The sequence below is a fragment of the Gekko japonicus genome, unplaced genomic scaffold (genome assembly GCF_001447785.1).
Source record: "Gekko japonicus isolate JY-2015 unplaced genomic scaffold, Gekko_japonicus_V1.1 scaffold82, whole genome shotgun sequence".
In the NCBI taxonomy this organism is placed as follows: Eukaryota; Metazoa; Chordata; class Lepidosauria; order Squamata; family Gekkonidae; genus Gekko; species Gekko japonicus.
Window position 1 is genome coordinate 107,790 of NW_015174846.1, and position 24,845 is coordinate 132,634.

The 24,845-nt window shown below is 44.1% G+C and overlaps 1 protein-coding gene across 1 annotated transcript in view; it reads left to right on the forward strand.

Moving 5' to 3' along the window:
• HCN1 (hyperpolarization activated cyclic nucleotide gated potassium channel 1) overlaps window positions 1-24,845 on the forward strand; it is a 122,874-nt gene that overhangs the window by 27,207 nt on the left and 70,822 nt on the right. The window contains exon 2 of the mRNA XM_015424461.1: window positions 1,969-2,187. Within this exon, the coding sequence (XP_015279947.1) occupies window positions 1,969-2,187 (219 nt within the window). The remainder of the gene's footprint in view (window positions 1-1,968; window positions 2,188-24,845) is intronic.

Here is a 24,845-nt window from a genome sequence, read left to right on the forward strand (position 1 = left end):
CTATTTGTTCAGCTGTAGTCTTCATCAAGCACGATCCCACCACAAACAAGTAAAGAGGAGTGGCTCTTTCTAAAGAGATCCAAATATCTTCAGACTACAGCTGAACAAAGTGGACGGGAGGATGGGAAAGGGACAGGACTAACTGAGAAGGCCAAGGATAAAGCCGGCTCTGCAAGTGACTGCTTATGCCAAGAATGGGCTCTGATTTCCTGGCATGGTCGCTGGTGACTTAAACTATGGTCGCGATCACACGCACCAGAAAAAACAGGGGGAAGCAAGGCTATTTTCTCCGGAGGAATTTGACCCACAGTTGCGTGATCACACCATCCTTGGAAGCTGCAGGCGCAGCCTGACAGTGTGTGATCAGACGCAACCGCAGGCGAGTCTCTTTTTTTGCCATTTGCTTCCAATGCGCTTAAACGAGGAATCGATTAATCGAATCTCCACACTGAGGGCTCCCTATGGAGTTTGTAATGATGTGCAACTGAGAGGGGGGGGGACAATGGCACAGAGCCGTGATGGCCTGATCAGACCATCCCGACACCATGAGAGCGCGCTGGAGCAATCAGACATGGGAAAGTCCATCCGTGGCCCGTCGCAATCCGTTTTCTACTGGATTTTCCCTGTTGTCTTTTAACTCCGCTTCTGCAGCGGAGCAGAACAGGTTGCCAATGGCTGCGGGGCGCTTCCCAGATGTTGTTGTATGATCGCACCCTTTAAATCCACCCGGCATTCGCGCCTATGGCAGGTCTAATTGTGTGTATGATCTGGGCCTATGTGAGTACTAGATTTGGTATCCTGTGCAGTTTAGCTTTCTAACTGTATCTTTACTGCTGGAATAAGACTTGGGACCATGGAGACTTTATCAATAACATCTCTCCAGCTTGATGTCAGGCTTGCTTCCAGAGGTCTTAATCCAGAGCCTTTGTAATCTTCCAGAAGCAATGTATACATTGTTTACCCAAGTAGACATTTTGCAGCTGGGAAAAAGTTCTTGGAGCTACTTTCTCCTATTTTTATTTAAATCTTTGTAGAACAACTTTTTAAAAAACAGATAACAAGACATCAGATATATTGCTAATGTGTTTCCAGCTGTCTTCTGCTTTGAGCCACAAAGAAAGGAGGAAGTGACAACAGACCACTGTTGTTTAAGCTACCTGACATTCTGTACAGATTTGCACCGCACAGTGAGAATTTGTGCAGGGCTGCTGAAGGGCTGGCGATAGGGGACAGTATTTGGGGGGCCCTGATCACCCTGGCAAACCATAACGTTAGGCAAGCCATGCAATTTGTTTTCATACAATGTTTAAATGAGGCCTGTGTGGTATGACAAGGGACAGTGGAACTTTGTTTTGGAGGGTCCATGTCTCTGTGCATGTTTATATGCCAAGCAAAGAGTTGCAATCCATTGTGTACTCCAATGTACACTCCAGTCCTCCCTTCCTGCATCTAGCACTGTGAACATTTCCTTCTTACAGGGTTGGAAATATGCACACAGTGCCAAACAAAGGTTCTGTGCTTTCAGCTTTCATAGACCATCATGGGAGGGGAGTTTGGATTGTCTTCCCCGATCGTGTGATCAGCACTGTCAAGGGATTCTGACATACTAGCTTGCATCTACTTATCGTTCTAGATATAAAAATAACACTTTATATACTTCATAGCCTTGAATGTTTTCTTCTCTCTCCCCCCCCCTTTCCTGGAATGAAATTAAGAATGCGGTATTGAGGAAGGGAGCCGTGATGCGAAACACTATTTTGTTTGCATGAGCTGTCAGCTTCTCAAAAAGATGTTACTGGAAAAGTTTAGTGATAATTGGTATGGCTCTTCTTTTAGGACTGATATGTTATGAGGCTGTCTATTGAAAATGAGCAAGCTGTTGTGTTCCTAAACACAGAATCCTTTTTTTAAAAAAATCGGCCCTTTATACTTTTATCTGACTGAACGTCTTTTTTTTCTTTCTTGCAGAATGATTCCTGGGGGAAGCAGTACTCATATGCCCTCTTCAAAGCCATGAGCCACATGCTTTGCATTGGTTATGGAGCCAGAGCCCCCGTCAGCATGTCGGATCTGTGGATAACCATGCTGAGCATGATTGTGGGGGCCACCTGCTATGCCATGTTCGTGGGTCATGCCACGGCCCTAATTCAGTCTTTGGATTCCTCAAGGCGTCAGTATCAAGAGAAGGTAATATGCACTGAAATATGATTCCTTTGATCTCCAAGGCTTACTTATTACCAAGCTGTGTAAAATTCTGAAGGAAGGTTCAACAAATGCATTCAGGGAAACTGGTGAGATATTGGCTAAAGGAGTGGTTCTTTGGGGTGGCTGTACACATGCGGGTGGAATACATGAAGCTGCCTTATAGCGAATGAGAACATTGGTCCATCAAGATCAGTGTTGTCTACTCAGACTGGCAGCAGCTCTTCAGGGTCTCCGGTGGAGGTCTCTCTCATCACCTACCTCCTGATCCTTTTAGCGGGAGATGTCAAGGAATGGGCCCTCTCATGCCAAGCAGATGCTTTCTTACAGAACGCTTTCTTGCTCCCGCTTAAAATCAGGGCCCTGTGGGACTTATTACAGTTCCACTGTGCCTGTAAAACGGAGCTGTTCTGCCAGGCCTTTGACTGAGGTGGCGGGCATCTAATTCATCTTGGCCTCCCCTGCTGGCACGACTCATACCGCTTGCAGTGCTTATGGTGTCCACTGTGATGTGACCTGCCCTAATCAAAGAGACCAACAGAGCATTGCCAGGAAAAGGTTGCTATTAGCTACCATCAAATTAACATCCTCGAAGATGCGCTTTGAACTACCTGACTAGTTGCCGTTGTATTCTGCCTTGATTGTATGGTTTTTATATGTCATTTCATTGTTAACTTGCTTAAATTACTGTTTTAATGCTCAATTATATTATGTGTTAATTGATACGTTGTGACCCACCCTAAACCTGTTTGCGGGGGAGGGCAGGATATAAATCAAATTAAATAAACAAATGCTCTATCACTGAGTCATGGCCTCTTCCCTAAGACACATGTTCAGATACATGACCATCAGGAGTTTCTTGATATTGTGAGGTGAGCTAAGAAGGTACCACCATAATCATGCCACATATCAGATAGTTCCCATGAGTGTCCACCACTCAGACTTATAGAGGGATCTCCATATAAGCCACTCCCTTAACACTTCATTGGAATACAGCCACAGATTAGCTATGATATAAAACAGTGGTGGTTTCCAGTCTGTTTTTGATTATATCAATGCAATTCATTGTTGGTGAACCCCAATATAAATCTTACTCTTTTGCTTATGGTGCATCTGTTTGCTTTATTCTATGTCCCAGTCAATTGTCTTAATTCCAACTGTTTTATTGTCCCAGTACTAATGAAGTTTTAATTCTAGACTACTAAACTTTAATTGATGCTAAAAGGGAACTTTTAAAAAGAGCTGTAATAGCCCCACCAGTTATTTTGAATTTTGAGAGGTAAGCTCATTTAATGAGCAGTGGAACAAAGTTTTGAGTCTAGTGGCACCTTTAAGATCAACAAAGTTTAATTCTGGGTATAATCTTTCGTGTGCACACTTCATCCAGTGCACATGGAATTAAACTCTGTTGGTCTTAATGGTGTCACTGGACTCAAACTTTGTTCTGTTTTTCAGACCAACACAGCTACCCACCTGAATCTATCTTAATGAATAGTAGACATTGCAAAGATGTTCAGGCCTGTCATCTGTCCCTATAGGTGCATGAAAATTATGTGAATGTCAAGCACATGTTGTGGACCTTTTTGGAAGGTGCATTTTCAAAGCTGTGTTACTCAGTTACACAGACCAGCAACCAGAGAATAAGCAGCTACAGCAGCAATGGAAGTCATCAGTGGTATGGCACCCCTATAGCAGATTTTGTGGTCAAGTGACAGGATTAGATCATGTCTTGCTCCCCACAATGCTCTGTGGTCAGACTTGCGTGTGTAAGAGAAGGTGGTTGGAGAAGGTAGCAGTAGCAATGACAAGGCTTGCTTACCTTTGGAAAAGTCAGGAATGGCATTATAAAAAATAATTTCCAAAGTAAAAAAAGGAAACGTTCACTCAGTATCTCTAAACTCCCTGATGCCCAACATTTGAATAAAATGAAGTTGCGCAAAAAGTTCACTCAGTATCTCTAAACCCATTGATGCTCAACACATCAATGTTGCACAAAAGAACCACCCAGTGCTAAGGTTATAGGTTTCTGAGAACCCAGTGGAAACCTAGGCTTTGCAGAAAAATATAAAGAGAGAGGCTTAAATCACCCAAAATGTCAAGAGCAATTTCTTAGCAGGAGTTAGGCATAAGAGAGAGAAAGGGAAGAAGCCCTGGGCCCTGTGAGGGGGAGAGGAGAGCAGAAGGAGAAGGAAAGTGGCAGCTGGTGAGAGTGGACTGGAGAAGGAAGTGGAACAACAGGACTGGGGGTGAGAAAGAAATGAAGTCAGAAGGGCAAGAGGGAGGGAAACAGAACTGAAGGCATTGCAGAGAGGATATGTGGGGGCTAGCCGGGACAAAGCATGGGAGCCAAGAACGAACGGGAAAGCAAGGGCAAGAGTGGGGAAAGCATGAGGTGGCAAGGATGTGAACATGAGAAGAGAGCCACAGGGGGTGACGGGATTTCCGTTCCGCCACAAGTCTCCAAAGGCCCCCTAACTTTTTGGACTCTCTGTTTTGCACTTGCCTAAAATGCTGTTTGCAATCCCAATAGGCAGGCTACAGCTACTAATGTTTGTCTTTGCGTTGTTGTTTAACTGTTAATTTTTTTAAAAAAAATAAACAATGAGGATATTGAAGGATGAAGGGCAGGGAAGGAAAAGAGGGAAAGTGACAGTGGAGGGAATAAACGTCATCTGTGGATCTCTATTTTGCATTCATTATCAGATAAGGATTCCAGATTCTTCTGGAATCAGAAGAAAATCAGAGCAATGGATATAAAGGAGAGCCAGTTTGGTGTAGTGGTTAAGAGCGCGGACTCTAATCTAGGAGAACTGGGTTTGATTCCCACTCCTCCACATGCAGCTGCTGGTGTGACCTTGGGTCAATCATAAGTTCTTTCAAAGCTGTTCTCTCAAGGGCAGTTCTTGAGAGAGCTCTCAGTCCCATCTACCTCACAGGGTGTCTGTTGTTGGGAGAGGAAGGGGAAGGGATTGTAAACCAATCTGAGACTCCTTTGGGTAGTGAAGGGTGGGGTATAAATCCAATCACCTCTCCTCCTTCTCCTCCTCCTCTTTTCCAAGCCATTCTGTGGCTGTAAGAGGAATGTGTTGAACTGTATGAGCAGCTACCTTCTGAATGACGCTCAGTGGTGGAGCCTGTTGCTTTGTCACATACTGCTGTATGATTAATGGATAGTCAAGATGAATAGTCAAGAAAAGGACATTTCGTACCCTGTGAAGGTCACAGTCATGGAAATTAGAGCAATAGATATAGTTAAGGAAAAGAGAGCCTGCAATCATTTATTTTTAAAGGCAATTTATTTTGCTTCAGTGCAGGTTACACAGTAGGAGTTTGTTCTTAAAGGGGGGGATTATTTGTGGGCAGAACATTAGTTCTGAAGGAAAAGGTTGAGAGCAGAGTGCATTAGGTTGCAAAGGAGAAGCAGAGAAAAATAAAGGTGTGCTGTACTAAGGTCAACAAGGTAGCAATGAAATGTGATGAGAGAACACACTGAAAATGGGGTGGTAATGTGAAACTTTTGGTTGACAAAATACTCAGTTGATGTAGCAGTAGATGGGAAAGCAATAGAAGAAGCTAGAGGGGGAAGAAGAATATGAGGTATTTTGGACAGATCAACAAGGATGAAACGTGACCTGTGCTTGTGCTTTTGGATTGAGATTTAGTACTAAAATGGTCTTTCAGAGATGACATTTTTTCACAACTGATTCTAGGGTCATGATGAACATTGTTTAATACTTGAGATCTCTATGCTTGTCACAGCATTGATATGGAATTATAAATATGGTGGCATCTTAAAGACTAGTCAATCATATATTTGCTGTCAAGTTGCAGCTGACTTATAATAGCCGGGTTTTCAAGGGAAGAGACCTTCAGAGGTGTTTGCTGTTGCCTGCCTTTGCAGTGCAACCCTAGACTTCCTTGATGGTCTCCCATCCAAGTGCTCCCCAGGGATGACACTGCTTAGCTTCCAAGATCTGATGAGATCGAACCATCCTGGGCCTTGCAGGTCAGGCCATCAGTTGCCAGGTCTGGTTGGGGAAATACCTCGAGATTTTGGGAGTGAAGCCTGCAGAGGTGGGGTTTGGGGAAGGGAGGGACTTCAACAGAGTACCATGCCATAGAGTCCACCCTTCAAGGCAGCCATTTTCTCCAGGGGAACTGATTTCTATTGCCTGGAAAACAACTGTAATACTAAGAGATCTCCAGGTCCCACCTGGAGGCTGGCAACCCTAGGGCATCGGTAATATAGTGTTACGTTTTTTGGCTTTCTAAAGTGTTTCTAATATGGCATTTATTTATTTATTTATATTCTTTGGATTTATATCCCGCCCTCCCCGAAGGCTCAGGGCAGCTAACAAGGGCATAAAATGCCAGATTATAACAATAAAACAATATGAAATACAATAATACAGAGTACTACAATTAATTAAAATTGGTAAAAATAAAATCGGTGCTCCAAATACTCACTCTGAATCATATAACCAAGATGGTGTTCTAAAGATTTTATAACTGAACCCCACAACCCTGTCATCCGCTAGGGACGACCCGCACCCCCGATGATATCCGCACCCGCGGTGGTAGAGTGCGGTGATGGAAAGGTGTTGATGGAATAGTGTATTTTAGATAATCCACTCTGATTATATAATTTCATTCATAAAGAATTACTTTATCACTTAGCTAGAAATGAATAGATTTTAAAAACTTCATTTTATTAAGAATGGCCTTGGTAACTTTGTAATAGTCCCCTCCCACAGCAGATGCAAGGAAAGAAAAATGTAAGGAAAGACTAGCTAAAGACAGTGAGTATTGTTTCTTGTGACAAGAATTGATACCAAGAGTTTATTTATATTATCTTTTATCCCAAGAGAACAACCCTGACTCACTCCGACCTGTGATTCGTTTACATCTAACGAATGAGTCAGAGGTTGAATTGAGCTCACAAAAAAGGTTGACTCTACACGCTTGAATTGAATACTGGGGGGGAAATCCAAAAGTAACAGTAAAGCAGTATGTCTTAGGATCCACTAAAACATCTAAAAGTAGAGACCAACCTTTTCAGTTCTGTAGAACTGTTCTTCATGTTACATGTTGAGCAAAATAGAAAGGGAGGGAGAAAAATGCATGGTGTGAGTCTAGGATCTAACCTATTTGTTAATTTTTACACAAGTTCACCACGGGGACTTACAGTCATATTGTAGCTGCAACGTCTCTTGCTCAAAAGCCAGTCAAATCCGACTCTAAGGGGCGGTACTCATCTTTGTTTCCAAGCCGAAGAGACAGCGCTGTCCAAAAATGTTTCCGTGTTCATGTGGCCAGCATGACTAAATGCCGAGGTGCACAGAACGCTGTTACCTTCCCACCGAAGCAGTACCTATTTATCTACTTGCAATTTCTTGCTTTTGAACTGCTAGGTTGGCAGGAGCTGAGGCCAGAGACGGGAGCTCACTCTGTCACGGGGCACTCGGGTCTCGAACTGCCGAGCTACTGACCTTCCAGTCTGCAGCTCAGCATCTTAACCTCTGAGCCACCATGGCCAGTGGCAACCCCCGGTATAAAAAGCTCAGGCAGGCCCAATTTTTGAACAGGACTGAGATATGGTGAGGAGGAGGGGCTCCTACCTCTATTTTCAGCACCTGAAACAACCCAGAGACTGCAGGCGGGAGCATTATCTGCTCTGCCAAGAGGTTACAAGTGCTGTCATTCAGTGCAGTGCACATGCAGCGTCCCAGCAGAGCAAATGGCACCTCCCCTCCACAAGCCTGGGTAACCAGCTGCAAAGGGGAGGCAGGAGTCCTTCCTCCAACTGTACCATGGTTCCATTCAGAATTGGCCCCATCTGCACTTTTTACACAGGAGTTGCCATGGGAGCTTGCAGCTGGCTTGTAGACGTTACTTTGTCTCTAATTCTGAAGCTAGAGCAAAGGAGGTACTAGACCATTTCAGCAGTAGTGAAATTCCCCACACTGACGTTTTTAAAACTGAGCATTATTTGAAATTTTCCACAATAGATTTTTCCTTACCAGGCGCAGACCCAAAGTTTTCTCTTTCATACCCCATGTTTTCGGAACTCGCTAAAACGGGTGATTCCAAAAACGTGGGGTAAGAAGAAGAAAATTTTGGGCTTGTGCCGGGTGAGAAAAAATCTAGTGCAGAAAATTTTACGTAATGTGCAGTGTTTAAAACATCAATATGGGGAATTTCACTACTGCAGAAATGGTTACATTTCCATCCTAAGCAATTTCACCCTTCTAAGTTCATTGAAGTCAGTGGGCCTAGAAGGGTGTGACTATGCTTATTATGGCACTGTTTATTAGACTGGGCTGTACTAAGAAAATTTCAGTTTGTACAAAAAGCTTACTAGGACAAAGACTAAATGTTAGCTTTAATATGATTATTTATTTAATCAGTCTCTTTATTTAAATTGAGTTTTTTGTTTTATATTCATAGATAGCTAGGGTTGACTTATCCACTAGGAACAGTAGCCACAGTGCCTAGAGCCCACAAAAATGTTTTAATTTCTTTTAAAATCAGAAGGGGGAAAATGCACTTTTATAGTACCTGCACATCTGTGTTGGCATTATGGATGTGCAGTATCGCTAGTTTCTGGTTCCATGATTGAATTTTAAGGAGGGATTCAGAGGTATCCTTCCGCTCACAGAGGAAAGAGTCCTTGTTCGTGAAACTAGGCAGATGCCTGGATGAAAGACTTCCTTTAAATCCTGTATTAACCATCTTAAAATCCATCACAAAAGAGAGGCAGAACAGAAATGAAATAAACTCTAAGCATTCTAGGTGTGCAATCAGTTCCTTATAGGACAACTCTGACTTCATGAGATATACCTTAAGATAGGGTTGCCAGATCCAGGTTGAGAAGCTCTTGGGAGATTTGAGGATGGAGCCAGAGGAGGACTGGGACCACTGTGGGGTACAATGCCATAGGGTCCACCCTCCAAAGCATCCATTTTCTCCAGGGGAACTGATCTCTGAAGTCTGGAGAGGAGGTGTAATTCCAGGGGATCCCCAGGTCCCACCTAGAAGCTAACCCTACCTTAAGAGTTTATTCAGGCAGGGGTCATTTCCTGCGGGAGCGCACAGGACTGGAGCTCCGGCAGTAAAGAGCCCGGGGGGCGGGCACATGCAACAAGCCCCACCCCCTGCTCCCAGCAGCCCTCAGTCGGGCCACGATGAGCAAGAAGCAGCCATGTAAGTTGCAGAGGTCCCCCCCACGCCTTCAGGTACAAGAGCTCCCTCCTCTGTGAGTGCAGATCTGCACGTTCCCCCCCCCCAATAGCTAGAAATCCAAAACAATCCAGTGGAGCCTGAGCGGTGGGTGTTGCCTTCTGACACACTTCTGGTGATGTCAGGGTGTGTGGCATATGCAAATAAGTTATGCTAATGAGTTCCTGCACCTCTTTTTCTACAAAATGACCCCTGGATTCAGGCATAATGCAAAACCATGGTTTAATTAAGCTAACTCTAATGAAGTGGTTGTCCTAACTTATACCACCCACCCATTGCTGCTCAGATCCAGAATCTCTCCCCTCCATAGAAAAATTGGACATTGGAGTTTTGCTAGCCATATTTGTGTTTTAGTTTTATACAGTAGCTCTGCGCATGCTCAGTTTTGGATGGATTGTATGGCAATGTGTGCATGAAAGATCTGACTAGGTTCTCTGGACTTCTGGGCTCTCTTGTCTGATAGTATTACAGTGCAGCCCTCAGCAAGTTACACCATTCTAAGCCCACTGACTTCAATGGATTTAGAAGAGAATAATTCCATTTAGGACTCTACTGTTAAAGTGGCACATGATGGTCATGCCCTATGTGAACAGAAATGATCATCTCTTCCTTTTTCATCCTGTGTCCTTCATATACCTGAAAATGGATTCAAAGGTAAAGTGTTGCAAGATTTGTTTAATGAGTCTCATGCACACCTCTGATGAGGTTTATTCTCTTGTGCCTGCAAATTGGATAAATGGTTGTTTCAAAAAGCAGGTTTTTGCTGCCCATTCTGTCAGCACATTTCTGCATGTTAAAAATAGGCTTATTTTCCCTCTAACAGTGATTTGACAACAAAAAAGGATAGAAAATCTCCAGACAAATGATTAGTGGGTTTTTTTGTGATAAAAGGAGGCTTGGGGATTCATTTTGCGATACATTTTAGTTCTCTTGAAGCCCAGATAATTTCAAAATGTGCTAAGGAAGAGTGGCACTATTGTTATTTTTTCTGTCCCTTTCAGTATGAATTTTGTTTTGTTTTCTTATGCTGTAGAATGGATTTTGACAGATACTTTAATAAACTGAGAATGATAATCACTCTGCTATGAGCAGCCATAGAGAAATAATCCAGGAGATCCATCCATGACAGCAAAAATTATAGGTTAGCTTCCCTGATAGATGTGTTAAAAGTACTGAACTGCATTGGAACAGTGTATCGTCCAGTCCTATATTTAATCCTTTTTGAGCAGAAGGATGTGGGTGTTTCAGGCCGTAATTAAAGGGTACCTACAGAGGGCTATGCCCTCACCTGGATAGCCCAAGCATGCCCAATCTGATCAGATCTCTGTAGCTAAGCAGGGCCAGCCATGGCTAGTACTTGATGGGAGACCACCAAGGAAGTCTAGGGTTGCTAAGCAGAGGCAGGCAATGGAAAACCACCTCTGAATGCCTCTTGCCTTGAAAAATCTGTGGGTTCTCCATAAGTTGACTGCCACTTGATGGGGAAACATAAAAATAGGGGGCTGCATTCTGAACCTCTGGTAGTTCACTGTGCAATCTAAGCAGCTAGTGAGAAGATGATGTCAGACAGTTTATGCAGGGGTCAACTATTGACAGTTGCCCATGTTTTGCAGATGAGAAAACAAAATATCCACAGCTGATTAAGGTAAATGGTGATTGTCGACAATCTAATTAGCCAGTGCTGGAGCAGATGTCCATAAAACAATGTACGCCCATTCACTCAGCCTCCTAGTCATTGTGGTCTCATTCCATCCTGCCAGGAATCTTCCCAGACATCTGGCTTCTCCCATTTTGCAGGGGTCTTTTTGTAGACCACGCCATACTCACATGTATTGAATAGCACAATAACTGCAAGTGGCCAGAATTTTGGGAGAGGAGGTGATACAAGAGTGCTTTAAAATGTTTTAGTTTATTTAATTTTATTTATTTATTGAAGAGCTCTGTGCATACAATCTGTGCAGCCATGGCTTGCAGTCCCGAGGCGGTTAAGTAAAGAAGCCCCTTGGCACCTTTCCTATCGACACATAAGTTTCTTTTGTTTATGGATGAGCACAAACTGGCTCACAAACTAAAGTTTGTCACAAATTTAGGGCAATTCATGGTTCGTGAAGTTATGTTTGTGAACTGAAGAGCCATCCTGTACTTCCATGAATCTTAAGGCAGTTCGTGGCGGTTCGTGAAGAGCAGAAAGCAGGGGGTTAAATGGCTTGGAGCTCTTCACGAAAAACAGCTGAGCAGCAAGAAGCAGAAAGCAGGTGTCTAAATAGTTCTGAGCCATTTAAACCCCTACTTTCTGCTCCTGCTGCTCAGCTATTTGGTTTTATTTATTTATTTATTTATTTATTTATTTATTCAGATTTATAGTCCACCTTCCCTGCAAATGGGCTCAGGGTGGATCACAATAATAGGCCATTCAGCAACACTGACAATAATAAATAAATAAAACATTAAAACAGCATTTTAAAACAATCTGCACAGACTCTGAGTTTGCTCAACCTGGGCCTCATGAAGGTAGCATGTTCAGCAAGCAGGGGAGGCCGAATTGTTTTTTACTGGATGCCTGCCACCTCAACCAAATGCCTATCAGAACAGCTCCATTTTACGAGCCCTGCAGAATGGTAAAAGATCCCGCAGGGCCTTGATCTCATGCAGGAGCATGTTCCATCAGGCCGGGGCCAGGGCAGAAAAAGCCCTGGCTTGGAGCCATTTAAACCACAAAAGCAGCAGGGAGCAGAAAGCGGGAATTTAAATGGCTCTGAGTGATTTTAACCTCTGCTTTCTGTCACTTTTTATGGGGAACAGAAAGCAGGGGGTTAAATGGCAGCACCATTTTACCCCCTGCTTTCTGCTCCCCATCAAAAGTGGTGGTGAGCAGAAAGCAGGGCCATGAACTGATCTGAACCAGTTCAGTTTGTGAACTGATGTATCAGTTCATGGTTCAGTTCGTGGTTTAGCCACAAACCACAAACTGAACTGCAAAAATGCGGTTCATGCCCATCCCTACTTTTGTTGTTCTGATGTGATCATTTCTTTATTTGTAACCATTCCAACACAGCTAGCTGAGTGTTTAGGTATTCAATCGTTATTGGCTTACTGATTGATCGTAATGATGTCTATTATGTTATGTAATCATTGTGCTGCTAAGAACCACCTGTGTGTGGATTAGGAAGTGGGAACAAGCTAATTAATCTTATTGGTAACGCACTAAATAATAACCATGAAAAAATGCCTGCCAGGATAACAAGATTGATGCTGTGTTCTTTTTGTCCATTGTATGGTAGACATTTTGTGGGCTAAAAACTTCTGCGCATTTCTAGTGAGAGCTATAGAATTCCTTAGTCAAACTGTAATGTCAGGAATATTTCTGTTGTTCTTTTTAGCTATTTCAGATATTCTGTTTACATTTAGGTTTTTTGGTCATTCATAAAACAGCCTTGGCTACTGCTCTTCTTCCAAATCTGTCAGAGCTAAAATCATTCTGTGGCAAAATGAGTCCTATGTGAATTTTTCTTCCACATTCTTTTTACATTCTAAGCAACAAACTGCAAGGATCTAAAACAGACTGCAAAGATCCAAATGTATTTATTTGTGTCTTCCTGTTCATAGGCAGTGTAGGAGGGTATATGTTTAACCCTAATTGGATCTTGCAGGAAAGATGAATAAAACTCTTCCCTCCTCCCTGCCAGATATCCAGGTAAGAAATGATTGGGGGGACACACACACCAATATGGACTCTTGAGAGTCCCTTGGACTGCAAGGAGATCAAATCAGTTAATCCTAAAAGAAATCAACCCTAACTGTTCCCTGGAAGGCCAGATCCTGAAGCTGAAGTACTTTGGCCACCGACTGAGAAGGGGCACTCACTGGAGAAGACCCTGATGCTGGGAAAGATTGAAGGTAAAAGAAGAAGGGGACAGCAAAGGATGAAATGGTTAGACAGTGTTATTGATGCAACGGACATGAAATTAAGCAAACTCGGAGCACGACGGAAGATAGGAGGGCCTGGTGTGATGTGGTCCGTGGGGTCGCGAAGAGTCCGACTCGATTGTGCAACTGAACAACAACAACAAAACACCAATCTGGAGGAAGGTTGGTCACCTAGTGGGGCCATGGAGCTGGGCAATTCCTATGAACTGTTTTCATTGAGCCTGGATGATTTGGTGAAGGGGACAGAGGAAATCTTTGGTTGGCAGCACATTGTACCACTCAGCAGCTTTGCCTTTCTGCATTACTTTGCAGCAACCTGATGTTTTAGAAATTTCTCTCCAAGTTCTGCTCATATAGCAGAAGAGATTCGGGAAGGAGAGAAAGGAAGGAGAAATATGCTCAGAAAGCATTTCCTTCCTGTTGGCCTATGTGTAAAATGCTACCTAAGTTGAGTACAGCAGTTCTGCTGATATAGGGTACAAGCCTATGAATCATGCACCCATAGGGTTGCTAAACTCCAGGAGGTGCTTGGAGATCTCCCAGAATTACAGCTGATCTCCAGACTCAGTTCCCCTGGGTAGGGTTGCCAAATACCTTTTGTTCTGCGCCGGGGGAGCTCCCGGATGGCGTCTTGAGCGCGCGTGCCCCATGCACATCAGCCAGATGTGACGTGCTGATGCCGGGCATGCTGGGGGCGGGGCCACAGCCATTTGAGGGGAAAACATAGAGTTTTCCCCTCAGATGGCTGTGGCCCCGCCCCCAGCGTGCCCGGTGTCAGCACGTCACATCCGGCTGACGTGCACGCCGGGGTGGGGTTTCCCCCGGGGCCCGATTCTGCGGTGGCGGAAATTGGGCCTCCAAAGCGGAGGGAAATCCGCCCCCCGGGGGGAATTGGCAGCCCTACCCCTGGGGAAATTGGGCTCCTTTGAACTCTATGGCCTTATACCCCACTGAGGACTCACTCCTCCCTTCTCAGGCTCCACCCCTGAATATCCAGGAATTTCCCAAACCAGAGGTGGCAACTTCATTTTTGTGAACTTTTATCTTTATCGTGTATATCGGCTGCCAGCTGAGTAGTTTGAGTGTTCTAGCTGTTATCAAACCATACATACTTGTTATAAGTGGCTGAATAAACATCTGAGTTTCCAGATTGTACACACATATGTGAATTTAATCACACTTTAAACTCACAGTGGAATATGTGCTTTGACTGGAAAATATTGCATTTTAAGGGAAACCTGTGCTGCTTCATTCCCAGAAGCAAGCAGATCAGCCTGTTTTGTGTGGTTGACCCACAGCATTTCTTGGTGATACCTCAAAATAGATGGCCTCCCATGTGGCTGGAATGTGCATTGGAATCATGATACTGGTGATCTGCTAGCATTTTGCAAAAACTCTATGGTAAAACCATATTTTTTTTTGTGAAATGCTAGCATGTTCCCTATATCACTTCCAGTTTTAATGGGAAGTGACAGGTGCAGCAGGCCTTACCCCCCAATTCCTCCCCAGGGTTGCCAGCTGCAGCCTTGCAACCTTAGTTCTTAAGCCTGTGTATGAAGAGAGTTACACCTTTCTAAGTCTACTGAAGTCAGTCATAGAAGACTGTAAATCTGTTTAGGATTGCACTGTTAAAAGTCTTTGAATTGTCAGAACAGATATACATCAAAAAGAAGTACCAGTTTTTAGTTTGGGAACATTTACCTGTTTTCAATTAGCACTGTCCTTTAAATTAAAAAACAAAACTTTCTTAAATTACCTCTTCAATACTTTGTCATGTTCGTAATCACAATAGTTAAAGGGAGATTTTTCATCAGAATAATTTGAGATAGTAAACACGATAGCTTTAAAAAAAATTGTCCTGTGGTAGGGGGACTTTTGGAAACCAGTGGATCGAGTTTAGAGTGTCACCGTTTGGGAGAGGAATGCCTTTAAAAAGTATTCCTCTTCTAAAATCGAGTTCCAGATCTTTCAAAGAAAGCTCTTAGGTGAATCTGCATTGGCTTTTCCCTCCATTGTTTAACAAACCCATGTGAAATTCCCCTCTACATTCCATGCTGCTGTCACTTTCTTTGATCTTCGTATTTTATTGTCCCCTCTACAATGTATACCCGCTTTCACTTTCTTTTATCATCGGGTTTTATGGTACCTTCTGGATAGATTTATGGCCATTCAGGGGTGACTTTGCAGTCAGTACAGTGTGTGGGGGGATTTGAATGTGGTTTTGAGCTGCGCCTTTTCGAATCGCCCCTTGTCATAATTCTTTTTCAACCCCCCCTGTTAGAGCTAACTAATGCTCTGTGAGCATAGTGCACCCTGTATATGACCTCATAAAAGTTATCACTTGCCTTCAAATCGTGAACCAGTCTATGTGAACCAGTCTTCTGCTCCTTCCTATTAGCAGTCTTATTTTCATTTGATAGGCTGAAAGACTGGTGTTAAATCTCCACTTATTCTTCCTGCCTTTTCCTCTCTGAATGCACATGTAATACTGCTTTATGACCCATGTTACTGGGGTCTTATTTTATTGCTATACTTTATTATTCCAGCCATTAGACTGATCTTTGATGTGCTGTGCTGCAGTCATCTACTGCTGGGTGCAGTTAATTAATTAATGCTTCCTGGAGAATGGGCTTTCTGTCCTACAAAGCAGAATCATAGTTTCCTAATGTTGTTAACACCATATGAGACAACAGAATGGTATTTGCTGTATAAATATTCATGGCATATTCAAGGCCCAGCAAAATATCCCTGCTGAAAACTTATGTTTAAGAAAAGGGGTGACATTAATATGTATAAGTATTATTCTAAAGAAACTTCAAATTCTTATCATCTGGTTTTCCAGAATTCTGTATATCTAATTCTCATGATGGCTTCATCTGTGGAAACTTAAAGCCAGATGTTATAGCCATGAACAGAGAAGACAGATCTTTCTCCAAACCTGAGAAATGACCCAGGTTTTCAGAAAAATCTTATTTTTAAAAAAAGTTCATGGAGGGGGAGGGGTTATCATAATAATAGCAGCAGTGCCTGTAGCTTTAAGGAATGAATACCCTCATTAGCCATTACTTTGTTGTTGTTCAGTCGCACAGTCGAATCCGACTCTTTGCGACCCCATGGACCTGCCAACCCTCAAGACTTGGTTTCTGCAGAAAAAGGCAAGGAGAAGGGGCAGGGACCTTTCCAGAACTGTTTTGGCCTTTGAGCGAGAACTCATTGGAGCCAGGCCTGGCAGCAGTCATCAGGTGACTTGATACCACATGACATGGCATGACTCACCCAGGCCTGGCTGCTTCCTACTGTTCTACAGCAGGCACCCAATAAAATGCAGTGTTGTATAGTGGTTAGAGTTTCCAGTTAGTATCTAGGAGCTCCAAGATAAAATCCCCTATCTGCCATCGTGTTCACTGAGTGACCGTGGGGCAGTCACACACACTCAGGCTCGTTTACCTCACAGGGTTATTGTGAGGATAAGGTGGAAGGGAGGAGAATGAGCTAAGTTGCTTTGGGGGTCCCCATTGTTGAGAAAGGTGGGGTATAAATGAAGCAAATAAAAGATATAGCTGAAGATGGGAGCCAGATAAAAGGTAGGTTGATTTGCAGGTGGGAAGGACAGGAGGAATATGGAGAAAGTGAGGATATGGGAGCTGCCAGGAGGAGAAAAAGAGGATAGTGTTGGAAGAAGAATGCAGGAGAAAGTGAGGTGCCCTCCACAAGTACTTGCAGGTTCTGCACTATGCAACTAGGTCCAGCATGGCAACCAGAATCACAGAGAGTTTTTCTATGGAGAGTCTGCCAGGGGGAGGTAGGGTTGCCAAATTTAATCCACTTACCGGCGGGGGAGCATCCTCTAGTTCCAGGAGCTGGCTGGGCGTGTGCGCGCGCCCCGCCAGAACGTCGCCGGAAGTGACGCGCGACGTAGCACATTGGGGGCATGCCCAAGATTGTCGGGAGGGGGAAACCATATGGTTCCCCCCCGATGATCTGGGCCACGCCCCCAACGTACCCTACGTCGTGCGTCACCTCCGGTGATGCAGCTTCGGGGGCGGGGTTCCCCCCGGGGCCGAATTCCGTCGCATCGGAAATCGGCCCTCCAAAGCGGGGGATTCCCCGCCCCCCGGGCCCATTTGGCAACCCTTGGGGGAGGGAAAATGGAAAAGCTAAAGACAGGGGCAGATAAATGTATGTTGGCTGGTGTGTGGGAAGGAGAAACGGAAACAGCAAAAGATAAGTGATTTTAGGGAAGGGAAAGAAGAAATAATGGGGGAAGGGAAATTGAGATGCCTCCTGCAAGTCCTTGAAGGTCCTCCACTTGAATTTTATCATCTTTGCATGACTAATGTTCCATTTCAGTCCTTGGCATCTCCAGTTAGAAGTTTCTCAATTATCAGAACTGGGAAAGATCTCTATCTGGGACCTTTTGAGAGCTGCAGCCAGTCAAAGGAGACAATTCTGGGTTGGATGCACCAAGACTCTGATTCCATATAAGCACCTTCATATGTTACCATGGCATGGCGTCTTGATGGTTTCATTCGGGAAGCGTCAGAAACTGACAGTTTTGTTTTCTGCACTCTGTATCAGTGGCGTTTGTTCACATTTTTGTTTACCTGCCGTATTTCATGCAAGTGTAAAACTCAGAAGGAGCAAAGGAAACTCTTAGATGTTTGCTGCTTCGCTGGATTTGGTCATAGGGCTTTTCCCCAAAGACAAATATAGCAGCTGCCAATGTCAGTGGGTAGATTTCCATTATTAAATACTACTGGCCAATATTTTATAATTATGCAGGGAGAAAATACAAGGAAGGTGAGAATATGACAGGAAAGTGAGTTTGTTGTGTCAGATTATGATAAATTACCAGATGCAGCTTCACTTATGTAAAGAGCCTACTATAAGAAAGTGCCTCATTAATCAGTAGGGGGGGGAGTGACAAGATGAGTTATAGGGGAGCAGGTCATACCTAATAGGGTACACACATGTGATTATAGGAGGGTGCCCAATATCTGTGCAGGGGAGAAAGTTTCCTAAAAGAAGTGTGCAGTCTTAGAATGACTCTTAAGGTATGCAAAAATAAATTTCATACTGAAAATGTTATCTACAGAGAGGCCATGACTCAGTGTTAGAGCATCTGCTTGGTATACAGAAGCTCTGAGATTCAGTCCCTGACATCTTCAGTGAAAAGGACTAGGTAGTAGGTGATGTGAACTAACTCACTGGCAACAGTTTCATCTATTAACGCACAACTTTTCTAGTCACACGAACAACACTTTAACATTGGAGTCCCATACAAGCGCTCCCTAAGGAAGCTACTGAATTTCAGTTTTTCACTTTGTTGACTCAAAAATCCACATTTCAATTTCACTGTTGTACAAATTGAGCCAGTCAGCATCTGTCTTTGCAATATTTTATAGTCCTCCACAATGAACTTTCCCTATTAAATTTATGCAGTTTTATAGGCCATTTTTGCATTGCTTATAAACAACATATTGATGACCTGGTAGTGGAAAATGCCATCAAGTCTCAGCTGACGTATGGTGAACCTTTAGGGTTTTCAAGGCAAGAGACATTAGGAGGTGGTTTGCTATTGCCTGTCTCCACATAGCGACCCTGAACTTCTTAGTGGTCTCCCTTCCAAGTACTAACCAGGGCTGACCCTGCATAGCTTCTGAAGTCTGATGAAATTGGGCTAGCCTGGGTAGGCTTGTGAAGTCCCGCCCCAGAGGCCCGTTCCCCACTGCCGGCAGATCGGGCCCCGGGGGGAACCCCACCCCGACATGCGCGTCACCCGGAAGTAACGCAACCACGCCGGGCATGCTGGGGGCGGGGCCACGGTCATCCGAGGGAAAACTTCCATGCACTCCAGATGCAGGACGGGAGTCCCCCGCTCCGGAGGAATTTACACTTCGCTACCCTGAGCCTGGGCCATCGTCAGGGTATTGATGACTTAAAAGAAATAAATACATTCAGGAACTGCATGAGCAAAAATAAACTGAAAGAAAAATCTCCCAATGGTGGGCCAAAACATAGGAAAACAAAAAGTGCATTATCATGCATCCCTAGATCTCCCTTTTATCTTCTGTGAGGTACAAAATAGTAACTTGAGGAAACGAATCTGTGTTCTCACATGAGTTTGTGGCTTCAGATCTTTACTTCTAATGTAAGTATATGAACAGTCATTATATGAGCAATCATTCACCAAACAGAACTCGTAGCAGACAGCTGAGGCATTGTTTATCCCATGTTCACCTGCAGTACCATAGTGTGATGCTTCTTAAATGTCCTTAAATTGGGAGGGCGGAATATATTGGGACTTTGAAGCAGAAAAACATGCCAGTCACTAGAAGAACCATAAGATGCAGTCATTACGTTTCTGAGTGAAGAGTGTTGCGGCCTCAACTAGAGCCCCTCCTAAACAACACTGTCAAAGCTCTCAGACTGTAACTTGAAGATGCACTTCAAAGAAAGTATCCCCCTCATGTTTTGTCTTCGATGTATGTAATACATTCGGTCTTGGGAGGCAGAATCACTTTGAAAGCTTACTTAAGGGGTATTGCTTTTTGTCTGAATAGAAACTCTGATCAGCCTAACTTCACTTTTTTTCCCCTACCATAGGTAGAGCTCCCCACTGATTTTGCCACCTATCTACAAATTAATTGAACCGGTGTGCTTAGATTTAAAGCTGTAGAGACCCACTGATACCAGTGGAGTTTTCAGCCTGTTTAGTACCATTGAAGGCAATAACTGTAGGGTGTAGATCCCAGCCTGTTATTTTGCTTGATCTTTGTATTTAAACAATATACTTTCTCATGATTAAACTACATGACTATTCTCTTAACCACAGTGGTTTGGCTTCTACGGCACTGCTTCACTTAATTTGTCCCATAAACCTGTTGCAGTGATTCAGTCTAAGAAACAGCAGTAATTACATTACATGCCACTCTCAGTCAAATAATACTAGCAATTGAAAGTGTCCCCACAGAGTGGCTGAAGCCCAATCAATAGCGAGAAATGGCAGCATGGTAGCCTGTGTGTGGTTAATGTGTGTTCTCCTTCACTGCTGCTTAGAATGGCTGTTTGGCTTGTTTCACAGTTGGCAAGCACTCTAAGACTCCTTATTTATGCCGTCTCTCTCTCTGTGTGTATAAAGTACCGTCAAGTTGCAGCCAACTTAAGGCAACTCCAGCAAGGGGCTTTTAAGGCAAGTGAGAAGCAGAGGTGGTTTGCCATTGCCTTCCTCTGAAAAGACTTCCTTGGTGGCCTCCCTTCCAATACTGACCCCACTTAGCTTCTGAGATCTGATGAGATCGGGGCTATACCATGCCACCTTCCCTCCCGCTCTTAAATTGCACAGGGAGAAGGAGTATTTATTCAGAGTAGGATTTCAGGAGGGAAAGTTGTTTCTTTCCTTTAGAAATGTAATGGGGTAGTGGATAAGAATATCCAAACTCTGTTCCATCGGGTATTATTAATAGTTGGGTCACGGAATCATTTGGAGGTGGCAAGGTAGAGGGAAAGTCAATTTTGCCTGAGTCCTCTGGGCTTCATTGAGCAGCCAGATATTGCCATCTGGCAACAGAGATAAGGAAAGTAAATTGACAATGGTTTTTTTTATTATTATTTGTAGTGGAGCAGTCACATAGACACTCCAGCTCATGGTATCCTACCATAGGCTGTGGAAAGCATCTCCACAGTAAGGCTTCCTCCAATTGAAGTGGCTCTTCCATTGGAGAAAGAGCCACTTAAGTTGAAGGAATGTTGGACTCAAATGTTGCTTGGTAAGGATACAGGATACAGGCCAGTATTCAGAGGACAGTGAAAGTCAAAATTCATTCAATCCATGCCTCTCAACCTCAACATGGCTAAATGAATTGGCCCTCAAGTACATCACTGTATATAGTGATAATAAAGCACTGATAGTCACACTGCTTGTTTATTTCCTGTACTGTTAGCCATCTTGAGCCAGGATATGGATTATATGAGTTGCCTCTGAAGTGGTTCAAAATGTGACTGCCCATTTATTGTCAGACATGCAACATTGATTTCGCACGTAGAGCTCCCAGACCTCAGCCAACAACCCCTGGGAGGAACACCGTAGAGTTTTTTGCAAAATACTAGAGCATCCTCCATGTCATTTCCAGCTTTTACCAAAAGAGATGTAGGTTCACACACCAGGGCCCCCATGTCCTCCCACTACAACAAGGTAGGATGCTGACATCCTTATTTATATGACATTTAACAACTTCACTCATGATCAGTCTGTTTCTGGGCTCAGTTCAAGTTGCAGACTTAGATTTTTTACTAAGCAGAGATAGGCTCCCTGAGGACTGGGGATCTGTGACAATCCTCTTCAGATGTCACCCTGTGGCGTGAATTGCTGGTCACACATCTGTGCAGTTCCCCATCAACAAGTAAGATCCAAAGAACTCAAGGCTTGTGTAGCTTTTTAAAAGTTGCTGCAGCCTGATTGCTTACAAGCAGCAGCAGCACCTGTCCATGGGATGATTTCCCACAAGCAAGTTGTTTCCTGCCTTCAGCATTATCTCTAACTGTCGCGATTGGCGTTCCTCCCTAGACCCGAATGTCCGGTTGCCGTTGTGAGACCTCTTGCCGCTTCGAAACCGGCACCTCAGAATGCGAACGGGCCGTGTATTAAGGTCATACACCAGCTTCCGTTCCTGGTTTGTTCGGTCGTGCGCACCCTCTCTCTCTCTCGCTGCTCACGATCCGTACCAGCTTCCTCCCCGGTGCCTTCCGTTTCTCCACTTTATTTAGTCTCACAATCAACATCTGCTACAAATAACAATCTTCCCCATGTGTTTCCCATCCACCCCGTTCTCTAGTTGTGTTTTCCTGTTTCACGTGTGTCTCTCTCTGTATCCCTGCTCTCTGTATCCTGGCTTCAGGATCGTGGGAGGTAGCGGCTCGCTCGGTGCCTTCCTCGTTGGATTCCGTACCAACGGCTGGTAAAGGTTCTCGTAATTTCACTTGAGCTCGTCCCTTCCGGGGTTTCGAACCATGGTCTCCCTGGCCCCCAAACGTGGCTCCCGAACCCCGTTCCTCTGTGGGTGGTCTCGAGGAAGTCGGCGCGAGTCGCGCCAGTCCCGCCGCAGCGACACTAACTATGCACTAATTGGCTGGGAATTAGCACTGCAGGCCTGAAACCTGGAATAGAGTGGAAAAAATGAACAGAATCCATGGGGTTCCGTAAAGATACACTACCTTATCAAGCCATAGCGTTTTGCCCAAAAAAACAGAGCATTGTCCCCTGAAGACATCGATATGCCCATGTAACTTCGTGCAACATTGCTGTTGAGGGGGATTTCCTCCTGCCAGCCAGTTGGCTGGTGGTGGGCAGGGGCCCACAAAACCGGGCAATCCCTGCCTCCTACTGGGGAATGGCAACCCTATATGGAACACCTTCCCTTCTATGTTCCCTTGAGGCTTTGCAATCAGCCAATGAGGTCCTGCCCCTGGTATCATACATTTCAGTCAGTGAGTTGTTTGTTAGGAGCAGAGCTTTCTCTGTGATGGCCCCTAAATTACAGAATTCTGCCATCTGTGTGGTCAGAAGGCAAGCTTCTTTTGCCTCTTCAGAGATGGGTGAAAATCTTCCTGCTCTTCTGAGCTCTTGAAAACTGAGGGTTTGGGTTTGGGTCTAATACCTTCCGTGCTTTCATTTTTGTTGCTGACTTTTAGATGCTAATTTTTTTAAGTTTTACTCTAATTTTAGATACTTACATTTACTCAGGAGTTTTCGTGTGTGCCTTTCAAAGGCTGCAGGCTACAGAAATTTGTTAAAATCATGTTACTATAGATGAACTACGGTTTAATGGCAATAAGATGGATATATTCTTAAAAGCCTGTATATTGTCTTCTGCTTGTCTGTTTGCCATGTCTCTTCATTCATCCTCCCAGAAAACGCACATTAATTACCTCCAAGTACTATTTCTTTTTGTTTCCAAAGAATCATTAAATTTGCACTAGGTAATAAAACATTTCATCTCAATTACTATACAATACAAAACTTCTAATTATTGTTGCATTCATTTTCAGTGATTGAGAAATTAATTAAGTTTAAGTGAATCTTTCTAAAGGAGATTCGTGTTCTTAGTATTCAGGTTTTTATTTTTTGATACTGTAAAGAAAAGTAAAACAAAACATAGATAAATGCTTGTCTTGAAGTCAGTGGGTATAACTTCATTTTTTTTTGGATAAAATAAAAGCTGAAGTCCAAAAGAATTCATGCCAAAGTCTTCTCTTTATAAACACAGGATCCATCTCTTCAGAGAGTGCACATAAGCATTTGGGTGCAATAGTATTGTGCTTCTTTCCAGCAAACACATTTTGCCGTTTTTACTCTGAAATGCCCCTAGAGATATTACATTGTTCCCAAGAGTCCTATGAAAATCTAGTTAACTGTGTTTGCTCAATAAAGATTTGGTTAACTAGATAGAAATGGTGGGGGTGAGACAAATTTAATTGGTCAGGAGAATGCAAGAAGGCGTCCATGTAGAGTCTGTACCATAAACACCCAGAATTGGATCCAAGAACATCCTTCCACTAAGTGGAACAAGCCTTGCTCTGTCACTGAAAGGCACCCCGTGAAGACTCTCTCCATTGAAGAGTGGTTCTTCACTTAGTGAATGGGAGTCCTCAGGTCCAGCCCATAGACACATAGTGCTAAAGCAGACATTCATACCGAACCCCAACACAACACAAGATTGTGCAGGTATTTCTTCTCCCCGCTTCCAAACCAGGAGCAAATTAAAAGTCTACCTAAACAACTCTTTTCTATATGTCAGGTAAACCATGAAATCCAGGTTGACTTACTAAGCAGAAGATCTCAGCCTCCACTGCATGTCAAAATCATGAGCAATAGTGTCTGGATGCAAGCATGTGCCTGGACTTAACCCCCCCCCCCCCCCGTCCTTGGGGCTGGGATACTTACCTGGTCTGTGGCATCAGAGGGAGGGGAAAGCACTTAGGCTACCTGCCTAAGGCAGACAAGAGAATCTACAGGTGTTAGCAAGCCGATGATTGAAGGGGGAATTCTGGACCAGGAAAACAGGCAGGCTGGAGCAGACCCAGCTGTAGGGACTATTGGGTGAATGGGGAGGGGTGGATGGTTGGCTCCTCAGGGACAGAAGGGGTGGGGTAAGACCAGGGAGGTAAATAAAAGGCAGGCTACGCACACAGGCTGGGGAGGAAGGGAGCAGCACAGGATCAGAGAGGGAGGCAGAGTGCTGTTCCAGGGGAGGAAAGGAGGGACCTGCAGTGCTCAGCCAGGTCTTATTTTTCCCAGTTCTGAGACCTGAGGAGCCCCAACAAGGAAAGCACGACAGCAGAGGGAGGGGGAAGAGCATTCACAAAAGGGGGCATTCACAAATAGCTTTCACAGATGCCAGTGGAGACGTGAGAGCTGGGAATTATGGATGGTCCCTATTCACAATAGTGCTTGCAATAACTTAGCTAGCCTCTGTCTT